At 49.7% G+C, this 19,212-nt stretch overlaps 1 protein-coding gene across 1 annotated transcript in view; it reads right to left on the bottom strand.

Moving 5' to 3' along the window:
- Positions 1-18,926, bottom strand: part of LOC147665773 (solute carrier family 12 member 6-like) — a 164,512-nt gene extending 145,586 nt beyond the window's left edge. The window contains exons 1-2 of the mRNA XM_086949490.1: positions 17,980-18,926; positions 7,491-7,686 (exon numbers count right to left, since the gene is read on the bottom strand). Coding sequence (XP_086805616.1) covers positions 7,491-7,686; positions 17,980-18,132 — 349 coding nt within the window. The 5' untranslated portion in view covers positions 18,133-18,926. The remainder of the gene's footprint in view (positions 1-7,490; positions 7,687-17,979) is intronic.
- Positions 18,927-19,212: the final 286 nt, after the last annotated feature.

Genomic DNA, 19,212 nt, shown 5'->3' with positions numbered 1-19,212 from the left:
ACCTCAATATCCTGGACTCACTGCTGGGAGAATCAACCGGAAACTGGATTGTGTCCAGAACATCTCTGATGAAAAGGAGCATCCAAGAAGGAATCAGGTGTGATTCAGCCCATTTATAGTGAACCCCAGCGAATGAAGAAGGTCCGCCATAGTCAGGAAGTGGAAAACGACAGTCCTCGGTGAGGCCCCCTGCAACAGTCAGTCGTCGAGGTAGAGGAAGACTGACACTCCTCACCTTCTCAGATGAGCTGCCGCCACTGCCATTACCTGGTGAACACCCAAAGGGCACTGGTAAGGTCAAAGGTGAGCACCGTGAACTGAAAGTGCTTGTGGCCTACCTTGAACCACAGTTAACACCTGTGGGCTGGCAAGATGGCGATGTAAATAGACATCTCAAAGTCCAATGCTACCAGCAAGTCATCTTGGTCTAGGGCAGACAACACCCCAGCCAATGTGAGCATCTTGTGCTTGGCCTTTTTGAGGAAGAAATTGACAGTTTAGAGGTCTAGAATAGGATGAAGACAGTTGTCCTTCTTGGGTATCAGAAAGTAGCGGGAACAACCACCACCGCCTACTTCTGATATCGGAACCCCTTCTATAGCCCCATTGGCCAGAAGAGCTGTAACTTCCTCTTGAAGCAAGAAAAGAAGATCTATCAGCCATTCATGAAATGAAAGTACAGAGAGAGGGAAAGGTTGGAAAGGGAGTGAGTAACCCTGCCAAATGATCTGCAAGACCTATTTGTCTGATGCAATGGACTGCCAGTGGAGAAGATGAAGTTGGATTCTCCCTCCAACTGGACTCCCATGGTCTTCCATAACCAAACTAGGAAGAGCGTTGAGGCTGCAGTGGAGTTGGTGGCGGATGACTTCTGGCTACCATTCCCACGTCATTGGATTGCACCGCATCCACGTTCTCGCACAACTTGGGAAGCCTGAGTAGGACGGTGGATTGAGTATGGCTGGCGCAGTTGAAAGCACCTTCCATAGCCTCGAAAGGGGCAAAAGGCAGACTAGAAGCGTGATGTCACTGAGAGGCCCAAGGACATGGCTGTAGCTCGCGAGTCCTTAAAGAAATCCAGCACTGAGTCTACCTTCGCTCTGAAGAGATGAGCCTCATTGAAGCACATGTCCATGAGGTTGGCCTGGACATCCCCCGAAAAGCTAGATGTTCTCAGACAGACATGGTGCCGCAAGGCCACCGTCAACAAAACCGCTCTGCCCAGTGAGTCAGTCGTATCCAGACCACACCGAATGGTGAACTTTGCTGCATTCCTACCGTCTTTCACTACTTGGGAGAGGATGACCGCGGGGTCATCTGGGACCTGTGGCAGCAATTCCACAACCATCTCCCATAGTGTAAGGAGGAAATGGCCCAAAAGGTATGCTGTATTCACTGACCGCAATGCCAGGCTGGTGGAAGAAAACATTTTTTTCTTAAGTGTGTCCAGCCTCTTGGATTCCCTGTCCGGAGGAGCGGCAGGGAACGTGCCATGAGATGTTGAGGCTTGGACCGCCAAGCTCTCAGGGGTGGGGTGCTGGCTGAATAAACTAGGATCATCCAAAGTTGGGCGATGGCAGCGTGCTATTGTTCGATTTACAGGAGCCCCTGTGCTAGGCTTGGACCAAGTGCCTAGAAGGATATCCGACAGTGCTTCAATGACGGGCAAAAGGGGTTCAGATGAGGAAGCACCAGGCTGTAGCACTTCGGTTAAGAGGGTAGTCTTGACCTGCACTGAGGACAGCTCCAGGACCTCTGCTGCCCTCTTCGCGACCTTTGCATAAGATGCTCCCTCCTCCATGGCCACAGTAGGTGTAGAGAGCATACTAGTTTCTGGAGAGGTATCCAGCCCATTGGCCTCTGCTTGTCCCTTATACCAGTCCAAATTCTCACCAGGGATGTATAAATAGTGTTCTAACTGGTCCAGTGACCCTCTCAGTCCTTCCCCCATGCCCGATTGATGCAGTTCTGACTCCAAGTTGCATTCAATTCTGCCTTCATCACTGGGGCGCACAGCAGTGGTGTGTCAGCAGTGTTGTGCCAGCAGCGAAGTGCACAGCAGGGGTGTGTCAGCAGCAGTGGTGTGTCAGCAGCAGTGGTGTGTCAGCAGCAGTGGTGTGTCAGCAGCAGTGGTGTGTCAGCAGCAGTGGTGTGTCAGCAGTGAAATGCACAGCAGTGGTGTATCAGCAGTAAAGTGCACAGCAGAGACGTGTCAGCAGTGAGGTGCACAATAGTGGCATGTCAGCAGTGGGGTGCACAGAATGGGTCAGCAGTGATGTGCCAGCAGCGGCGTGCCAGCAGCAGCGTGTCAGCAGCGGCCTGTCAGCAGCGGCCTGTCAGCAGCGGCCTGTCAGCAGCAGCGGCCTGTCAGCAGCAGCGGCCTGTCAGCAGCAGCGGCCTGTCAGCAGCAGCGGCCTGTCAGCAGCAGCGGCCTGTCAGCAGCAGCGGCCTGTCAGCAGCAGCGGCCTGTCAGCAGCAGCGGCCTGTCAGCAGCAGCGGCCTGTCAGCAGCAGCGGCCTGTCAGCAGCAGAGGCCTGTCAGCAGCAGAGGCCTGTCAGCAGCAGCGGCCGGTCAGCAGCAGCGGCCGGTCAGCAGCAGCGGCCGGTCAGCAGCAGCGGCCGGTCAGCAGCAGCGGCCGGTCAGCAGCAGCGGTCTGTCAGCAGCAGCGGTCTGTCAGCAGCAGCGGTCTGTCAGCAGCAGCGGTCTGTCAGCAGCGGTCTGTCAGCAGCGGTCTGTCAGCAGCGGTCTGTCAGCAGCGGTCTGTCAGCAGAGGCCTGTCAGCAGCGGTCTGTCAGCAGCGGCCTGTCAGCAGCGGCCTGTCAGCAGCGGCCTGTCAGCAGCGGCCTGTCAGCAGCGGAATGTCAGCAGCGGCCTGTCAGCAGCGGCATGTCAGCAGTGGTCTGTCAGCAGCGGCCTGCCAGCAGCGGCCTGTCAGCAGCAGCATGTCAGCAGTGGTATGTCAGCAGCGGCATGTCAGCAGCAGCTTGTCAGGAGTAGCGGCATGTCAGCAGCGGCAATTACGCAGCGGCGTGTCAGCAGTGGGTTGTCAGAAGCTGTATGCCAGCAGCGGTGCGTCAGCAGCTCCGGGTCAGCAGCTGTGTGTCAGCAGCGATGTGTCAGCAGTGGTGTGTCAGCCGCGGCGTGTTAACAGTGGCGTGTCAGCAGCGGCGTGAAGCAGTGGCATGTCAGCAGCGGAGTGTCAGCAGCTGCATCGTCAGTGATGCATCAGCATTAGTGTGTCAGCAGCGGCGTCAGCAGCGATTCCAAGAAGCCCTCACATGGCGAGAGTAGAGCATGCGCCCTGCTAACGCCAGGCGAGACCTATAAAAGAAACAATGGCCCTGTGCGCGCCGCTGCTCAGATGGCTCGGCGGGGTGTATGTGGTGGACAAGGTCGGACTGATGGCCACAGCCCGTACAGTAGCGGGGACCAGGGCACTGACGCTGGCAGCAAGCTTGAGCTGCTTTGCATTTAGAGCCCAGACGCGCCAGTCACACTGCCTCCTAGCTCTCAGATCAGAACACAGTGAGACAGTAGGTGTAATAAGCACTCAGCCACTACGGTTACTTCCTATAATCGCATAACGATGATCAAATTGCATTTGGGAGAGCGCATGATCTCGTAATTTATGGAAGACGATCCAGTGCCACACAGAACTTAAGCCGTCAGCCATACCACAGAGACTTGTGATGGGTTTCCTACAGAGAAAGCATGGTGTGTGTCAGAATGGTTAAATGGAGAGCAGCTTGTCACATAGACACAGCGAGTGAGTTTTCATCCGGCTGGTGTGCAGTGCATGATGAGGAACTGTCCTGCACGCGTGCAGCGCTTTATCTCATTCCCCCGGCAGTGCCTGCTAGCATGTCCAGCCCATGTCGATTGTAGTGTCTGGGAGTCTGCAGTGCACAGATGCAGGCTTGTAGAGGAGTCTTTCTGCACCTGTGCAACGCATGACGAGAAACTGCCATGCACGCGTGTAATGCCTGTTAATGAGCTGAACATACATAGACAGCGAGTGAAAAAGCACACAAAAAAAGTAAGTTAAGAACACTGATAGAAAAAAAAGAATAAAAGTGAAAGCTCATTTTAAAAAAAAGCACAAACACTAAAGTTAGTTAAAGCGCACGACCGTGAAATCTCATTAAAAAAACAAAAAAAACAGATGGCCCAAGTTAGTTAAAGCACATGACAGGGAAAGCTCTTTAAAAAACAAGACGCGCCAAAGAAATGAAAGGCACATCAGCCTTTGTTGAAGATAAACGCGGTAATACCAAAAAAAAGTGCTTATGGCTAATTAAGAGACACTTTCTCCCATCGCAAGTAAAAGATCCAATGCCGGTGGGCGGGACCAAAAGCGGACAGGGTGGCAACCCTCAGTGAAATGATTGCCTCCGGTGCAATCATTACACTGTGTTGTGCATAATCCATGACCGAAAAAACGACGCGCATGAATCAAAATTGCTGGCGAAGAGGAGACAGAACTTCTGGAATCGTATGGATTCCAAGAAGCCCTCGCATGGCAAGAGCAGCGTATGCGCTGCTAATGCCAGGGGAGACCTAATAACAAACTGGAAAAACTGGCACAGTTCGTGAAAGTACCAAAAAGTTAGCACCAAATATTTATCTTAAGATTTGCTGCATCAAATTTCATACTATACAAGTATCAGCAATACTAATCTGTGTGAACCCATGCTAACAGGTAAACGTCCGAACCAATATTGAAAATAATAGTCAAGCATTAGTAAAAACATAACCATGTGCAGTAGTTTCATTTCTCACAAAACACAAATTGTTCATACAGTACTGAAAAACGTGTGTGCTCGATTGGCCTCACGCTAGGAAAGACAACAAGTAAGTGCTTATCGAGAGAAAAACAACAAGCCTGCTCAATTCCAAAACATGTTGCGTTCCACTCATTACCTAAATACCTAGATTTCTCTTCTAAAAAGACATGTGTTAAAACTGTGCTCCAAAATCAGCGCCACATCGGGAACGTTTTTTTTACCGCTATCCCATGACCGGTTTTGAAAAATGCTTTCATAAACGTGTTATGTAGAACGAAAGAAATATATGATTACTCCAAGAATCAGAATACCCTCAAACTAACAGCTATCCTTCACTACTAAAAAGCTTTTTGGTTCTCTTTTCACAACAACTCAAACAAGACAACCGTTAAGATTGTGCATCAAAATCGGTGACATCTTAAAAAGGTCCATTTCACCCGTCTCCTATGAATTCTGATATTTGAAAGACTTCTTGGAAGTGTTATGAGAAACAAAATCAATGTCTATGTAGGTACTGGGTGATCAGTGTATGCAAAACTACGCATCCGGCAGCTAATATTCTACACATACCTAAACAAATGAATAGACCCAAACAAACAAGTAGAATAAAGTATGGTAAAATAAAACAATGCCCACACCTTCATTGTGATAATAAATAAATGTAACCCCACCCTCTGGCCAATATCGCAAATAACAAAACATTTTCGGCCTTTCACATAGTCCCAAGGGCTGTAAGGGTTCAATAATTTGATCCATACTATCTCCCTTTTGAGAAGTCTTTTGTTATTGTCAACTTCCAACAACAAAGTAACCAATTCCGAATCCTGGAACTTTAGTTGAGAAATACTATGATTCCATTCTTGCCAATGAGTAGCCACACTTGATTTTTTGTTGAGATTTTGAATATTACTGTTGTATTCTGTAATTTGAGTTTTTATTTTCCGCTCAGTTTTTCCGACGCAAAGTAAACCATAAGGACATTTCAAGCAATAAATGAAGTTCATGCTATCACAGGTGGCTGAATGTTGTAAGACAATCTTATGACCTTTTTGAGGGTGTACTACTGTACTTCCTGTAATTACATTATAGCCATGTATGCGACAGTTGCATCTGACTGTTCCACTGTGTTTGGTAATTTATTATTACAATCCGAGAGAGTATCCTTGATATTTTTAAACTCTTTGGTAAGCAAACATCAGTTTCTCACTGAATAATTTAACAAAATCTTGTTCTGAATGCAAAATTTCCCATTGTTTATAATTCTTTTAATGTCAAAATTCCTTGTAGGGAATTTAGACAGGAATGAGAATCTGGTTTTAGCAGTGTTGCTTGTTCTTTTTTAACAAGTAAATTCAATATTCGGAGCCCTTTCCACTGATTTATTTACAATGCTTTCTCGGGGTACTCCGGCTCTGAATCTGACCTTGTATTCCTCCTGTATATTCAGATATTGTTCAGACGCTGAAGAAATCCTCTTCAGACATAAACTGAGAGTGAAGGGGATGTATTTTTAAGGAGTCTGGGTGGAAAGTTGAGTAGTGCAAGCCCTTATTTCTACCAGTTGATTTTCTGAAGATACTGGTTGAAAATGTTGCCTCATTAATGCTTACTAAAACATCTAGAAATGCAATTTGGCGATTGTCAAGATCTACAGAATAAAACTATGGCATAAGGAAGATGTTGAGTGAGGGCTAACCCTTGGAAAAAATACTTTTTCAGTCAAAATATAAGGTTTAAAAATTGGTGCGTTGCAGAATCATTCTTTTAGAAGCTGGAAACATAAGTGGTGCTTTAAGCCTCCTGCCAGTACATGGCATGATGTAACTGTTAAACTCCTTAAGGGAGCATTGCCTTAATTGTTAGCCAGAGCACAGAGTTCAGTCTATCGGTCTGTTTTTGGCTTGAATCAGATATTTTATTTTTCAGGGCTCACAGGGCAGTAGTTACTCTGCAAGTTCATGTTATGCATTAATGTTTTCAATTAGACCTCATTATAAAATATTAGAACATTGGAATGTTGGGAGCTCCATTGAAAACAATGGAGTGCTCCGGGCTTATAATGACTGGTATAAGTCTGGAGCTCCAACATCCCAATGTTTCTTTGTTCACAGCTCTGGCTGTGAACGAAGGCTTCAGGGAACCTGAGGGGATTCCAATCCCCTCACGCTCCCAAAAGGCTTTGTTTTTTTTGTTAGAACATTCTGTCCTCTAGTGACAGAATGTTCTAATAGCCTTATAGCCCTTCGTAGATGGGCTATACAGCTATTAAAGTCCCTCTCCCTTGTTAAAGGCCCACGCCTTCGGCTCGGGGCCTTTAACGCTGGAGAGGGCCTTTAATAGCTGGTATAGCCCTCTACGGCGTGCTATAAGGCTATAATAAAACACCAGAATTGGGTAAAAACATCTTGGATAGGCAGCAGTACATGGTTATGCGCTTACATTTATACAGTTTTTACCATTTATTTTGATTCTTATATTTTTGGTAGAAAGTGTTCTAGTATTAGACAGGTGGGTGGGATAATTCTTTTGTTTATAGCTATCAAAGAAGATCCTACAATGCAGAATATCAGCTTGTTCTGCCATGGACCACAGTGCTTGATTAGGTCTAACTGCTCAAGATCAGCAGGAGAGCTCACAAGAGTCGTGATATAGGTCTAAAGTCATTCAGTGTTATACACACCAATGTCAATATGGAAGAATACCTACTGATAAAGGTTTTGTAGGCTCTGGCATCCTCGCTCTGTCTCCATGCATTGGGCCAGCCCATGAGCACTGTATTGTGCTTCATACCGCCCAGACCGCAGGACTGGATGAGATGCGAAAGGCCTTCTCGCAACTTCTGTGCAACTACCAGCTGGCAGAAGCCCTTTGTTTTTTCCTTCTCCATAACATGCTTGATTGTCTGAAACAAATCATAAAGGATAAAACACGTTAGGGAAGCCTGAAAGGAATTGGCTACTTGTAACTCCAGTTTTCCTGCATTGCTTGGATCATTCCTCGTTGTCAGCCTGGGAATCCCTAGTAACTTTAAATAGCGACAGTGTTAAAATGGCCATAGGCCTCAACATAGTGTTTGTTTAGTACTGCATCCACTTTATTTAAAACAACCTGAACTGCAGCCAAAGAGCTGAAACTGTGGAGCTCTCCTGCTTCCTCCAGAGACCACTATGGCTCAGATTTTGTGAGGAGTACATACCATAATATTGAGCCTCAAACTAAGTAGGAGGGACGGTTACATTTGAAGATATATAATACGAGCAGCCCGCCCCAGTGAGGCCTGGGGGCAATGAGGCTTCAGGGCCAACCGCCCGCCCAGGCCCCCGCCCGCCCCGACATTGTCCGTGCATGCCCATGCACGGACACGGACCAGGCCTTCCTCCCGCCCAGACTCCCTCCCGCCCCACTCCCGCCCGACTCACTCCCGCCCTCCTCCCGCCCCGACTCACTCCCGCTCCTACAGTTTCCTTTACTGCTGCTTTACTGCTGCCTCTTCCAGCTAATAGCACTGCGAAGGTCCTTCTTGCCTCCCCCTGCATCACACAGTCTCGCACTGAACTTTCCCTTGCCTTACACCTGTGCCGCCGCTCGTCACTGCACAGCCGCTCGTCACTACACCGCCGCTCCTCCTGGGTCCCGGCCGTCGCTACTTTCAGGGGACTACTTTGTTTTCAAACTTAATTTTTTTAATTTACTTTTTTTAAAATTTATATAGCCTATGTCCATCTACACACCCTGACATTTTCATAGATGTATCGGGTGTGTAGATTGGCGCTGTGGTTCCCGAGTTTACCTGGCCAAAAGGTGCAAGTTCTCTCTTTATAATAGTAGTATAGATATAGATATCAACGCTGGAAAACTGTAGTTACAGGTGAGCATTGGATCTTTCATATATTCATATGCTTTGTCCTGATGCACAGACAAGAAGGGAGGTTTGCAAGATAGAGCCTGGAGCTCACTCACCCTTCTGGCAGAGGTGATGACAACCAGGAAAGCTGTCTTCAAGGTGAGAAGACGGAGAGGACAAGAGTGAAGTGGCTCAAAGGGAGCGCACATCAGGAAAGTAAGAACTAGGTTCAAGTCCCACTGAGGCATCACAAAAGGGACAGGTGGAAACATATGCGTGATGCCCTCCAGAAAACGAGTTACTATAGGGGACTTAAACAAAGAAGGTTGATCAGGGAGCCTTAGGAAGGCCGAAAGGTAGCCCTTGAGAGTGCCCAGAGCAGAGCCCTGCTGGGCAAGAGAAAGAAGGAAGAGAAGAACTTCAGAAAGAGGGGCAGAAAGGGGATCCACAGCCTTTGCTGTGCACCATGCCACAAATTTGTTCCACCGGCAGGCGTATACCGACTTAGTGGAGGGACGCCTGGCTGCCAGAATAACATTACAAACTTCAGGAGGCAAGTCAAATGGCCTCAACTGCCGCCGCTCAATCTCCAAGCATGGAGGTGGAGACTGGACAGGTTCGGGTGGAGGACTTTCCCCTGCTGCTGCGACAGAAGGTCCTCCTGAAGAGGCAGATGGATCGGGGGACCGACTGACATGTTGAGTGGCTCGGGATACCAGAACCTTCGAGCCCAGTCCGGAGCCACAAGGATGACCTGGGCCCGGTCGCGCCTGATCTTCAGCACTCTGGGCAGAAGTTGTATAGGCGGAAAGGCGTATAACAGACCGCAACTCCACTTGCGACGAAATGCGTCGCCGAGCGAGTGCCGCCTTGGAAATTCCAACGCGCAGAACTGATGACATTGCGCGTTCTCTTCGGTGGCGAATAGATCTAACCAAGCCTCTCCCCACTGCAGAAAGATGCCTTGCGCCACATCCGAGTTCAGACGCCATTCGTGATCCATCGAGCACCGTCGGCTGAGTTCGTCCGCCCTGGCTTTCAGAGAACCCGCCAGGTGGTGAACCACCAGGGTCACGTTCTGATGTTCCAGCCACGGCCAGAGTCGCAGAGCCTCTTGACAGAGGGTCCAGGACCCCACACCGCCCTGTTTGTTGCAGTACCATATGGCGGTGGTGTTGTCCATGAACACCTGCACCACACTCCCCCGGACAGAGGGGAGGAATGCCTTCAGTGCTAGAAGAATTGCCCTCAGCTCCAGAAGGTTGATATTGAGCTGGGACTCCGCCGGAGACCAGAGGCCTCTGATCTCCGCCTCTCCCATGTGGCCTCCCCAGCCCTGGAGGGACACGTCCGTCACAACTACGTGCTCCGGTTGGGGAAGGGAGAGGGATCTGCCGTTGACCCAATCGCGGTCCGTGAGCCACCACTGCAACTGTCTTGCAACGCCCTCCGAGATCAGGACATGGTCGGACAGGTTGCCCTGATGCTGGGCCCACTGAAACTTCAGGTCCCACTGCAGAGCCCGCATCCGCCACCGGGTGCGATGCACCAGAAGGATGCAGGAAGCCATCAACCCCAGGAGCCGCAGCGTCAACCTGACCGAAACCCGGGATAACGGCCGGAAGATGGGAATCAAAGCCTGAATATCCCGGACTCGCTGCTCGGGAGGATAAACCTGAAACTGCGCCGAGTCCAGAACAGCTCCGATGAAGAGGAGCTTTTGGTAGGGGCACAGGTGTGATTTCGGCACGTTGATGGAAAACCCCAGCAGATGCAGGAGATCCGCCGTAATCTGGAGGTGGTTGACGACTGTTTGGGGCGAGCCCGCCTTCAACAACCAGTCGTCGAGGTAGGGGAAGACTGAAACCCCTAACCTGCGCAGATGAGCTGCGACCACCGCCTTCACTTTTGTGAACACCCGTGGGGCTCTGGTAAGGCCAAAGGGGAGCACAGTGAACTGAAAATGCTCGAGGCCTACCGTGAACTGCAGGTAACGTCGGTGGGCCGGCAGGACGGGGATGTGAAAGTAGGCGTCCTGCAAGTCCAACGCCACCATCCAGTCTTGCGGGTCCAGGGCAGCCAAGACTTGAGCTAAAGTCAACATTTTGAACTTCTCCTTCCGGAGGAAGCCGTTGACGCTCCGTAGGTCCAAGATAGGGCGGAGGCCCCCTTTGCCCTTCTTGGGTACCAGAAAGTAGTGGGAGTAGCAACCACACCCTACTTCTGGCCCAGGAACGCGCTCGAGGGCCCCCTTGGCCAAGAGGGCCGTAACTTCCTCCTGCAGAAGTTGCAAGTGGTCCCCCAACACGCGGTGGTACTGCGGTGGCATGGCTGGAGGGGTCGACTTGAAGGGGAGGGAGTAGCCACTTCGGACGATTTGCAGCACCCACCTGTCCGATGTGACAGTGCGCCAGTGGAAGAGGTGATGGCGGACCCTGTCCCCCACTGGCGTCACATGGGCCTGAAAACTCGGACTAGGAAGGTTTTGAGGCGGGAAGTCGGCGCCGGTGGTGACACCTTTGGGGGCGGTGCCGGTGAGGTCGTAAGGTCGACCGGCGTCGATCCGGATCTGGTCGGGGCCTGCGGCGCCGAGGCCGAATCCGTCTGCGGCGTCGATGCCGAAACACGCGACCCCACCAGGCCCCGGAGCCGGACCCACTGGGCCCGAAGGCGCCGTGAGGTCCGGTGGAGAAGAGAGCAACCTCATGGCCATGAGGTACCGCTCGATCTCCTCCGGCATCGCACCCTGTTCAGGGACCAGAAGGTGTGGGGCAGGATGCGGCGCTAGCGACTGCTGCGGAGCCGCATGGGTGGTGCCACCCAAAACCCTGGCTGCGTCGGGCGAGCGTCGGGGGCGGTCGGAGGAGCGATGACGCCACTCCGACCTCTCATGCCTCTTAGCTGAGGAGGAACCAGAAGACCGATGCCGACTTCCGGAGCTGCGAGGGCTCCGTCCCCGTGACCGATCCCTCGACCTCCCATGGGACCGGGACCTCGAATGGCGCGGGGCCGACTACCGGAGCTCGAGCCGCTTGCGGGACCGCTCCCGCCTAGCCTTCGACGTCAGAGCTCGACAGTCGGAGCAGGAACGGTCGTCGTGGTCGAGGGCTAGGCACTGCAGACACCGGCGATGGGGATCGGTACTCGACATAAGTCGACTACACTTCGAGCAGGGTTTGAACCCGGGCATCCCTACCGGCACCTGAAGAGTCGAGAGCGACTCGAAGAAGATCAAAAATGATCAAAAACGTTTTAGTCAGAAAGTGACTAAGGGGTAGAGCTTCTCCGGATCTGCGCTAGCTGGCGCGGAAAAAAGAAGAACTGACGTCAGCGCGCATGGGGGGCGTCTAAGTACTCCGACGACGTCATTCCGACGCGGACGACGGACGCGGAGCCAGAGACGACGCCTAACGACGTGCAGGGGTATTGCTACGCAAAAAATTTCCGGATCCAGTCTGACGCCTGGGGATATTCTAAGGTAAGGAATCTAATACTAACGTGTTTCTTTCAGATTTCATTATCATGTCCATCATCATCCAGAACAGATCTCACATGCAATATGAGACAGATGTGTTTTGTTCCCCTATGTCCCTAGGTTTCGGTGGAATGGGGCCTAGAAATGGATCTGGCCCCATGGGAAGAGGCAGGGGCAATGAAAGAGAGTTTACTGGCTGCAGAGAAGATGGGGTGTTGGCATTCAGGGAGGAGGGGTGGTGGCACAGAGTTATTAAGTAATGATGCTGTCTGTGGTTGAGAATAAGGCTGCGGTGGTGGTAACCTCTGGACTAGGCCAATCGTCTGTAGCAACATAGCCATGAATGGCAAAGGTAACTGTGTATTAATTGCGTTACCTCAGCTACGTCATTTGTAAAGCTGATCATAACCGCTTGAGTGGCCTGCAAAGATCTGAGGGTGATAGTGATACTTGTAATCACAAAGGTCCACCTCCGAGAAGGTTATTGTGCATCCTGTTGGTGTTGGAATACACTTGATGTGTTAAAATACCCCTCACACACACCAAAAGGGCCCTTGGTGTCATGCTTCATCATCGGGGTCTTCCCGCTCGGCTGCCGAACGGGGCAGTGCTGCAACAAGCGACTACGCCGGAGCACCTTTTAAGTGAAGGTGCTATGTGAGTGAGTGGGAGTGAGTGTCAGTAGGGTCAGGGGTGATATAGTGATGTTAAAAAATACCTGGCCTAGTGTAAAGAAAAAATTATTTATTAGGCACTGGCTGGTATTATTAAAATAGGTGATGTCGGAAAGGTTAAGCTAGTTAATGGGCTAACTTTCCTGTGCGGGTCAACATGTTTCGGGGCTCCATGCCCCTTCGTCAGGACCGGGGTCAGATCCCCCTGTCACTCACTAAATGTTGTGCCACAGTGCGTGTATGTACCCTAAACTGTAAGGTACTTACTCCTATCAATGTGTATTTTATTTTATTTGTTATATAAATACACAGCCCTTGCTAGTACTGGTATACTTGGTTGTATGCTAGGCAGGGGGGGGACAGTGCCCCATGAGCCAAAACTGAACAGACGGGTAATTGGAGTTCCAATAAACCTCCAGCCTCGTGGTGCTTCCTCCTCTGTCCGTGGCTTCCGTGATAGTGATACTCCTGTTGGCATTCTTCCTCATATGGTTTCTACTAAAAGTCAGGTATGTAGATACAGCTAACAGCCTAACAATGTAGGCTAAGTCTGATGTCAGTTAATGATTTCCAGGCTCTGAGTGCAATGGAGGGTGTGTAGAAATCTTCAAAAGCAAGAAAGTTAAGGGCTGAAAGGGAATGGCAGTCGTTTACGGGGTTGCTGTCAACTAAGTGGTTACTTCCATCAACAGTAGATACATAGTCGATGTAGAAGGGGTCGCCGATGGTGGTGTTGACAATATCATCATCAATGAGGGGCCTGTCATTGATGGCAGCTACTTGCTCAGTGTTAACCTGTTATACGGTTCCTACTAATTTGTGAGGCCTGTGTATTTAGAACAATACTTCATAATACAGAAACTGAGTCTTTTTATATAATAAGTAAATGTATGACTACATATTCCCATGATGCTGAGCCCACTGGAACCTTAGGTACCACTGCAGAGCCTGCATATGCCAGCGGGCATGTGTCATGAGCAGGATGCAGGTGGCAATGAGGTCCAGCAGCCTCACAGTCAGTGTCACCGAAATTCAGTATAGAGGCTGAAACATCAGTCTCATAGCCTGGATATATTGGACTCACCGTTCAGGAAGATAAGTTCGGAAACTGCACCATGTCCCGAACAGCTCAAATGAAAGGGGGCATCTGAGAGGTAGTCAGGTGAGACTTCTGCACGTTGATAGTGAGCCCCAGTGAATGCAGGAGGTCTACAGTAGTCTGGAGGTGGGAGACGAAAGCCTGGGGCAAGCTCGCCTTCATCAGCCACTCGCCAAAGACAGGGGAAGACTGGCACCCCTGATCTCCGCAGAGGAGTTGCAACCACCTCCATCCCCTGGGTGAACATCCAAGGGGGGTAAGGCCATAAGGAAGCACAGCGAGCTGAAAGTGCTTGTGGCCCACCGTGAACATCAAGCAAGACCTATGGGCAGACAGAGCAGGAATGTGGAAATATGCAAATATGCAAATATGCATCCTGGAAGTCCAACGCTACCATCCAGTCTCCTAGTTCCAGGGCAGATGGGACTTGAGCAAGTATGTGCATTGTGAACTTCTCCTTCTTGAGGAAGAAATTGAGAGGGTGCAGGTCTAGGATAGGACAAAGGCCTCAATCCTTCCGGGGCACCAGAAAGTAGCAGGAATAGCAACCAAGACCTACTTCTGGCGTCTGCACCCTTTTGATGGTTCCATTGAACAAGAGAGCCATCTCTTCCTAGTGAAGCAAGGAGAGATGGTCCTTTGTCAGCCTGTCGTAAGCAGCTGGCATTAGTGGAGGGGTAGAGATGAAGGGGAGGGAGTATCCTCCCTCGAAAATTTGGCGAACCCCTCGGTCTGATATTATAGACCTCCAGTGGAGCAGGTGATAGCATATTCTGCACCCCACTGCATGCCCATAATCGTAAGAGGGCGGACTATAAGGGTTTGGAGGCACCTGAGGGGGGTGACTGAATGACCCAACCTCTGGCTGCCCGACCCATGGGGGTCTGTAGGTATCACGTCCTTGGCCACACAGATGCAGGGAAAGCTAACGCGCCATGGTGGGTAGACGCGGCTGGAAGTTCCTTCCATGGGCACAAAAGGAGCGAAAGGCGAATTGGGGGTGGCAAGAGGCAATGGATAGGTCCAAGGACCCTACTGTAGCCCTGCTGTCCTTACAGCGTTCCAGCACTGAATCCAGCTTGTCTCCGAAGAGGCAGGAGCCAACAAAGGGCTTGTTTATAAGTGATGGTTGGGTATCCGGTGAAAAGCCAGGGGTAGTGCTGTAAGGCCAACATTGATGAAACCGCTCTGCCCAGCGAGTCAGTGGTATCCAATTAACATCTGAGCAACAACTTAGCTGCGTTTCTCGCATCAGCAACAGCCTGGAAGAATATGGCCTGGGCCTCTTCCGGGATCATGGGCAATGCCTGCGCAACCGAATCCCATAGAGCATGGGAGGAGCGGTCCAAAAGGCACACAGTGTTCACGGACCGCAGGACAAGGCTGGTGGAAGAAAACATCTTCTTCTCTAAGGTGTTCAACCTCTTGGATTCCTTATCTGGTGGGGTGGTAGGGAATCAACAAGGATTTACATGGAAAGTACAGGTTTGGACCACCAACCTCTCCGAGGTAGGGTGTTGAGTGAGGAAATTGGCATCCCCTAGGGTGGGGCGGTAGTGCCGGGCAATAGGCCTGTTCACAGGAGGCCCTTAGCTGGGCTTGAACCAAGCTGGTTATCTGTAAGATGTCTAAGGTATTAATTGAATGGGAGAAGCAGTTCTAATGGGGTCACTTCCAGCTTAAGAACCACTGTCAAGACGTTAGTCTTGGCTGTCACAGAGGGAAGGCTCAGGCCCAGGACCTCTGTTGCCCTTCTCCCCATCATTGGTAAGGATGCTCCTTACTCTGTAGCCAATGTGGGGGGGGGGGGGGGGGGGGGGGAGCCAGTATCTGGAGAAGTAGCCAGTCCTCTGGCTTCCACCAAGTCCACTGGCGTCCACCAAGTCCTCAAACCATTCCATGTTTGGGTCAAAAAGCTGGTATTCTTCACGGTCCAGAGACCCCCCCCCAATACTCCCTGTGTCCCAGGCCATAGAGTAGAGCACAGGCTCTGGCCTGGAAGGCATGGCTCCAGTCGGCACCAGAGTCTGCATTGGAGGACGTCCCTCTGTCTCTGTTTCGGAGTTGGGTATCAGAATGGCGGCAGTGCCGCAGGTGAACATCTGCATCGGCAAAGAGGAAGGTATGATTGGCATCAGTCTAGATCCATCTGTGGATCCAAAGGGCTCAAACAGTGAAGGGGGGGGAGGTGCCGGCATTGATCCTGCAAGGACTCCTTCCAAACCAGCGGGCCCAAAGGCGCACCAGCAGTAGTGGGCCACTCAACCATGGCCTTATAAAACTCCTGAATGTGAGCGGGGGTAGCTACGGCTTCCAGAAACTCGAGGACGGGCGTAGCCAGCTCAGCACTGGCTCAACTGCAGAGCTAGACCTCGAATGTCGACTCTCCTTCATCTCGTCAGACAAGATGAAGTCAAAGATCTCTTCAACTTCTTACTCTTTTTCTTGCAGTGGGACTTACCAGAGTGACCAGATGACTGAGTGCAATGAAGATATTGGGCTCTGCAACCAAACCAGAGACCTTCCTCTCAGCCGGGATCAAGACTATAGGGCATCACACGATGAACCACCAGGAGATTGAGGGACTTGTCCATCAGGACCTCTGATTAATTGTGCAACAGTCAAAGCAGGTCTTCATGTCATGGTTGAGTTTGCGGAACCTGCAGCAAACAAGGTGGAGTTCCATCACAGACATGATCAGTGACAGGCGCTGCAGTACTTGAAGTCGGAATTCCAAGTTGACATCCATGTCACACCAGGAGAAGATTCTTTCAAAAGAGTTTGACAAAAGTTAAAAAAGGCTAGTCAAAAAGTGACTGAGGGGGTAGATCTATTTGTAACTGCGCTGACTAGGGCAGAAAGAAAAGAACTGACATCAGCGCGCTGGGGTGTCGCTTATATAAGCACCGCCCATGTCCCTTTCGGTGCACACGACGCCGATGATGCCACAAGGAGCCGATCACTGCCACCTACCAGCAGACAGAGGTATTGTGCACCAAAATTTTCCAGAACCAGACTCAGGCCCTGGGATAATTCCAAGGTGAGGAATCTGAGGCTAGAAGTCTTTATCAGATAACATCTCACAGTCTGATGACAGCATAAATGACAGAAGAAATCTGATTATGGTGGCCTCTAGTGAGAGAGTGAAACATCAGCACTTCCAACTCATTGGCCAAGTTCAGGTGGGTCAAATGATGTGGATAAGCTACTAAAAACACTGTTGATGAGGCTGAAGGCTGTTTTAACACTGTTTGCTGCTATTTATTATCACTGGGGATTCCCATCCTGACTATGGGGAATGATTCAAGCATGTAAAAATGCATGAAAGATCCAGTACTGGAGAAATATAAGGTATTTATATTAAGAACAACACACCCACAGGTGAACATAGTAAAGCTATTAAGCGTCAGTGAAGTAGTGTTGCACTGTACTAGTAAGAAGAATCAATGCCACGTATTAAACCATTAACTAGCGGTTGAGGGAGTGATTTTCCACTCACATGTATAGATGGGGAATAAAACTCTATTCTGTGCACTTCCCTCCTGGATGTAACCAAGAAATCCTCTAAACTGACGCTGTCACAAACTAAAACCCATCACATATTTTTCAAAACACTTTTTACATGTTCACTTCTCTTCCGCTATGGTAATTTCTTTCACCTCTCCTTAAAGATCCCTCCTTCTTTACTATTAGTCTACAATCCGTTTAATGAACTTGCTGTTTCCACCCTCCAAGTTACACCATGCTCTTTTCCAGTACGTCTGCCCTTAAACACAGAATGCTGGTTCTGTTGTTGGAAGCTAACTCATGAGGCAAATGTGTGCCCCTCTCAATACATCTTCCCTGTTGATGAGGAGCCAAGCGCTGCATATCTTATTCAATTATTGTAGCAATTCACTAGTATGATCTCAACCGTTGCCTCTTTCTATCCTTATTGACCACCATCATAGAAGACAGCGAGACAAAGTTGGTGCCTAACAAGATGTCACATCCACTCAATTTTAAAAGAACTTTAAGTACCACTAATATTGTTGCTTCTTTTGGATATCGCACCCGATACAAAATAACTTCATAGGAGACATGGGGTCCCCGTGACAACTGACCTGCTCAGCTGCCAGGAACTCTCCATAGTTCTCCAGGAAGTTGCCTACAAGTACAGAGGCGACAATAGTGAGCCCTTTTCCTGCCTTGAGCTGAGAGGCAAAAGTCAGCAGACGAGGATGCTTCACGTGGAGGTCCTCATCCAGCTTCAGCATCACCAGGAGCTGCGGCCTGCAGAGGTAAAGCAGAGTTAGGCAAAGTAGAGATGGGTTGATACAGAACTGATGTAGATAGCTCCTGAAGGTATAAACACATTAAGGAAATGTTGATATGTTGTGCAGATAAATAAATCCCACTAATCACCCGTTTTTCATTGAAAGGTTCACAGCTATAGGAAGGATCTTTAGATCTAAAGCAAGCACCACAAATAAAGCTACTCAAACAGATTATATAGTTCTTGCAATTGACCTGCAAGTGGTCACAAGTGATGATATAATTGTGAGCATGTACATTCAGAGTTTTCTGTCGGCTCCCATCACCCGCCCACTTCAAGGCCAGCTACATCATAATAGTCAATGATGGTACACCATCCTACCTGGAATCCGAATACAAGACATCTAGAGAACACCACAAAACATGCAGCACCAGCATCAGTCGATTAAGTAGCAGCAAATGCAGTAAAAAGTAGTATGTCATGCCTCCTTGCACCACACCCAAGGGGTACAAAATGACCTCCTAGTTAAGTATGCCAAGACCCATCCATTCTCTGCTGCAGAAAACAGCTGAAGATCCTTCTCTTTCTAGCATTCCTGAACAATAAGTTCTTGATCGCCAAAGTCTCTGAAGAACTGCCCATCCTGGCTCCCTCCCCTATGCCTGCCCACTACTCAACGGACCCCTGCTAATGAAGGTTCTCACCGACCCACACCACAGCTATAGTTAGCTTTATGCTCACTAAATTCCCATACATATACAAAGTGCATTTAACTTTACTGAATATTCTCTGCACATAAGTGGGGGGAAGGGGCTACCTTTGTGAACAATTCTTTGATACCTGCAGTGGACCCTCATTTTATAAAATTATAATTTGTAATGGCACCTATAGATCAAACCATTGCAGTTCTATGTGAGATCTCTTTCCCTACTATCAATATATCATTTTTTCCTGTAGCAATGCAGGCTGCCCACTGCAAACAGAAGTAAAGGAGGGGCATATAATTGCCCCACGACCCAAAACAATTTATAAAAAGAACATTATATTTCACTGCTTCAATATGCATTCATAGGCATGATCT

The sequence above is a fragment of the Lissotriton vulgaris genome, unplaced genomic scaffold (assembly GCF_964263255.1).
Source record: "Lissotriton vulgaris unplaced genomic scaffold, aLisVul1.2 SCAFFOLD_622, whole genome shotgun sequence".
NCBI lineage: Eukaryota > Metazoa > Chordata > Amphibia > Caudata > Salamandridae > Lissotriton > Lissotriton vulgaris.
The sequence above is the reverse complement of the archived record's forward strand: the minus strand, read 5'-3'. Positions and strand labels throughout refer to the sequence as shown.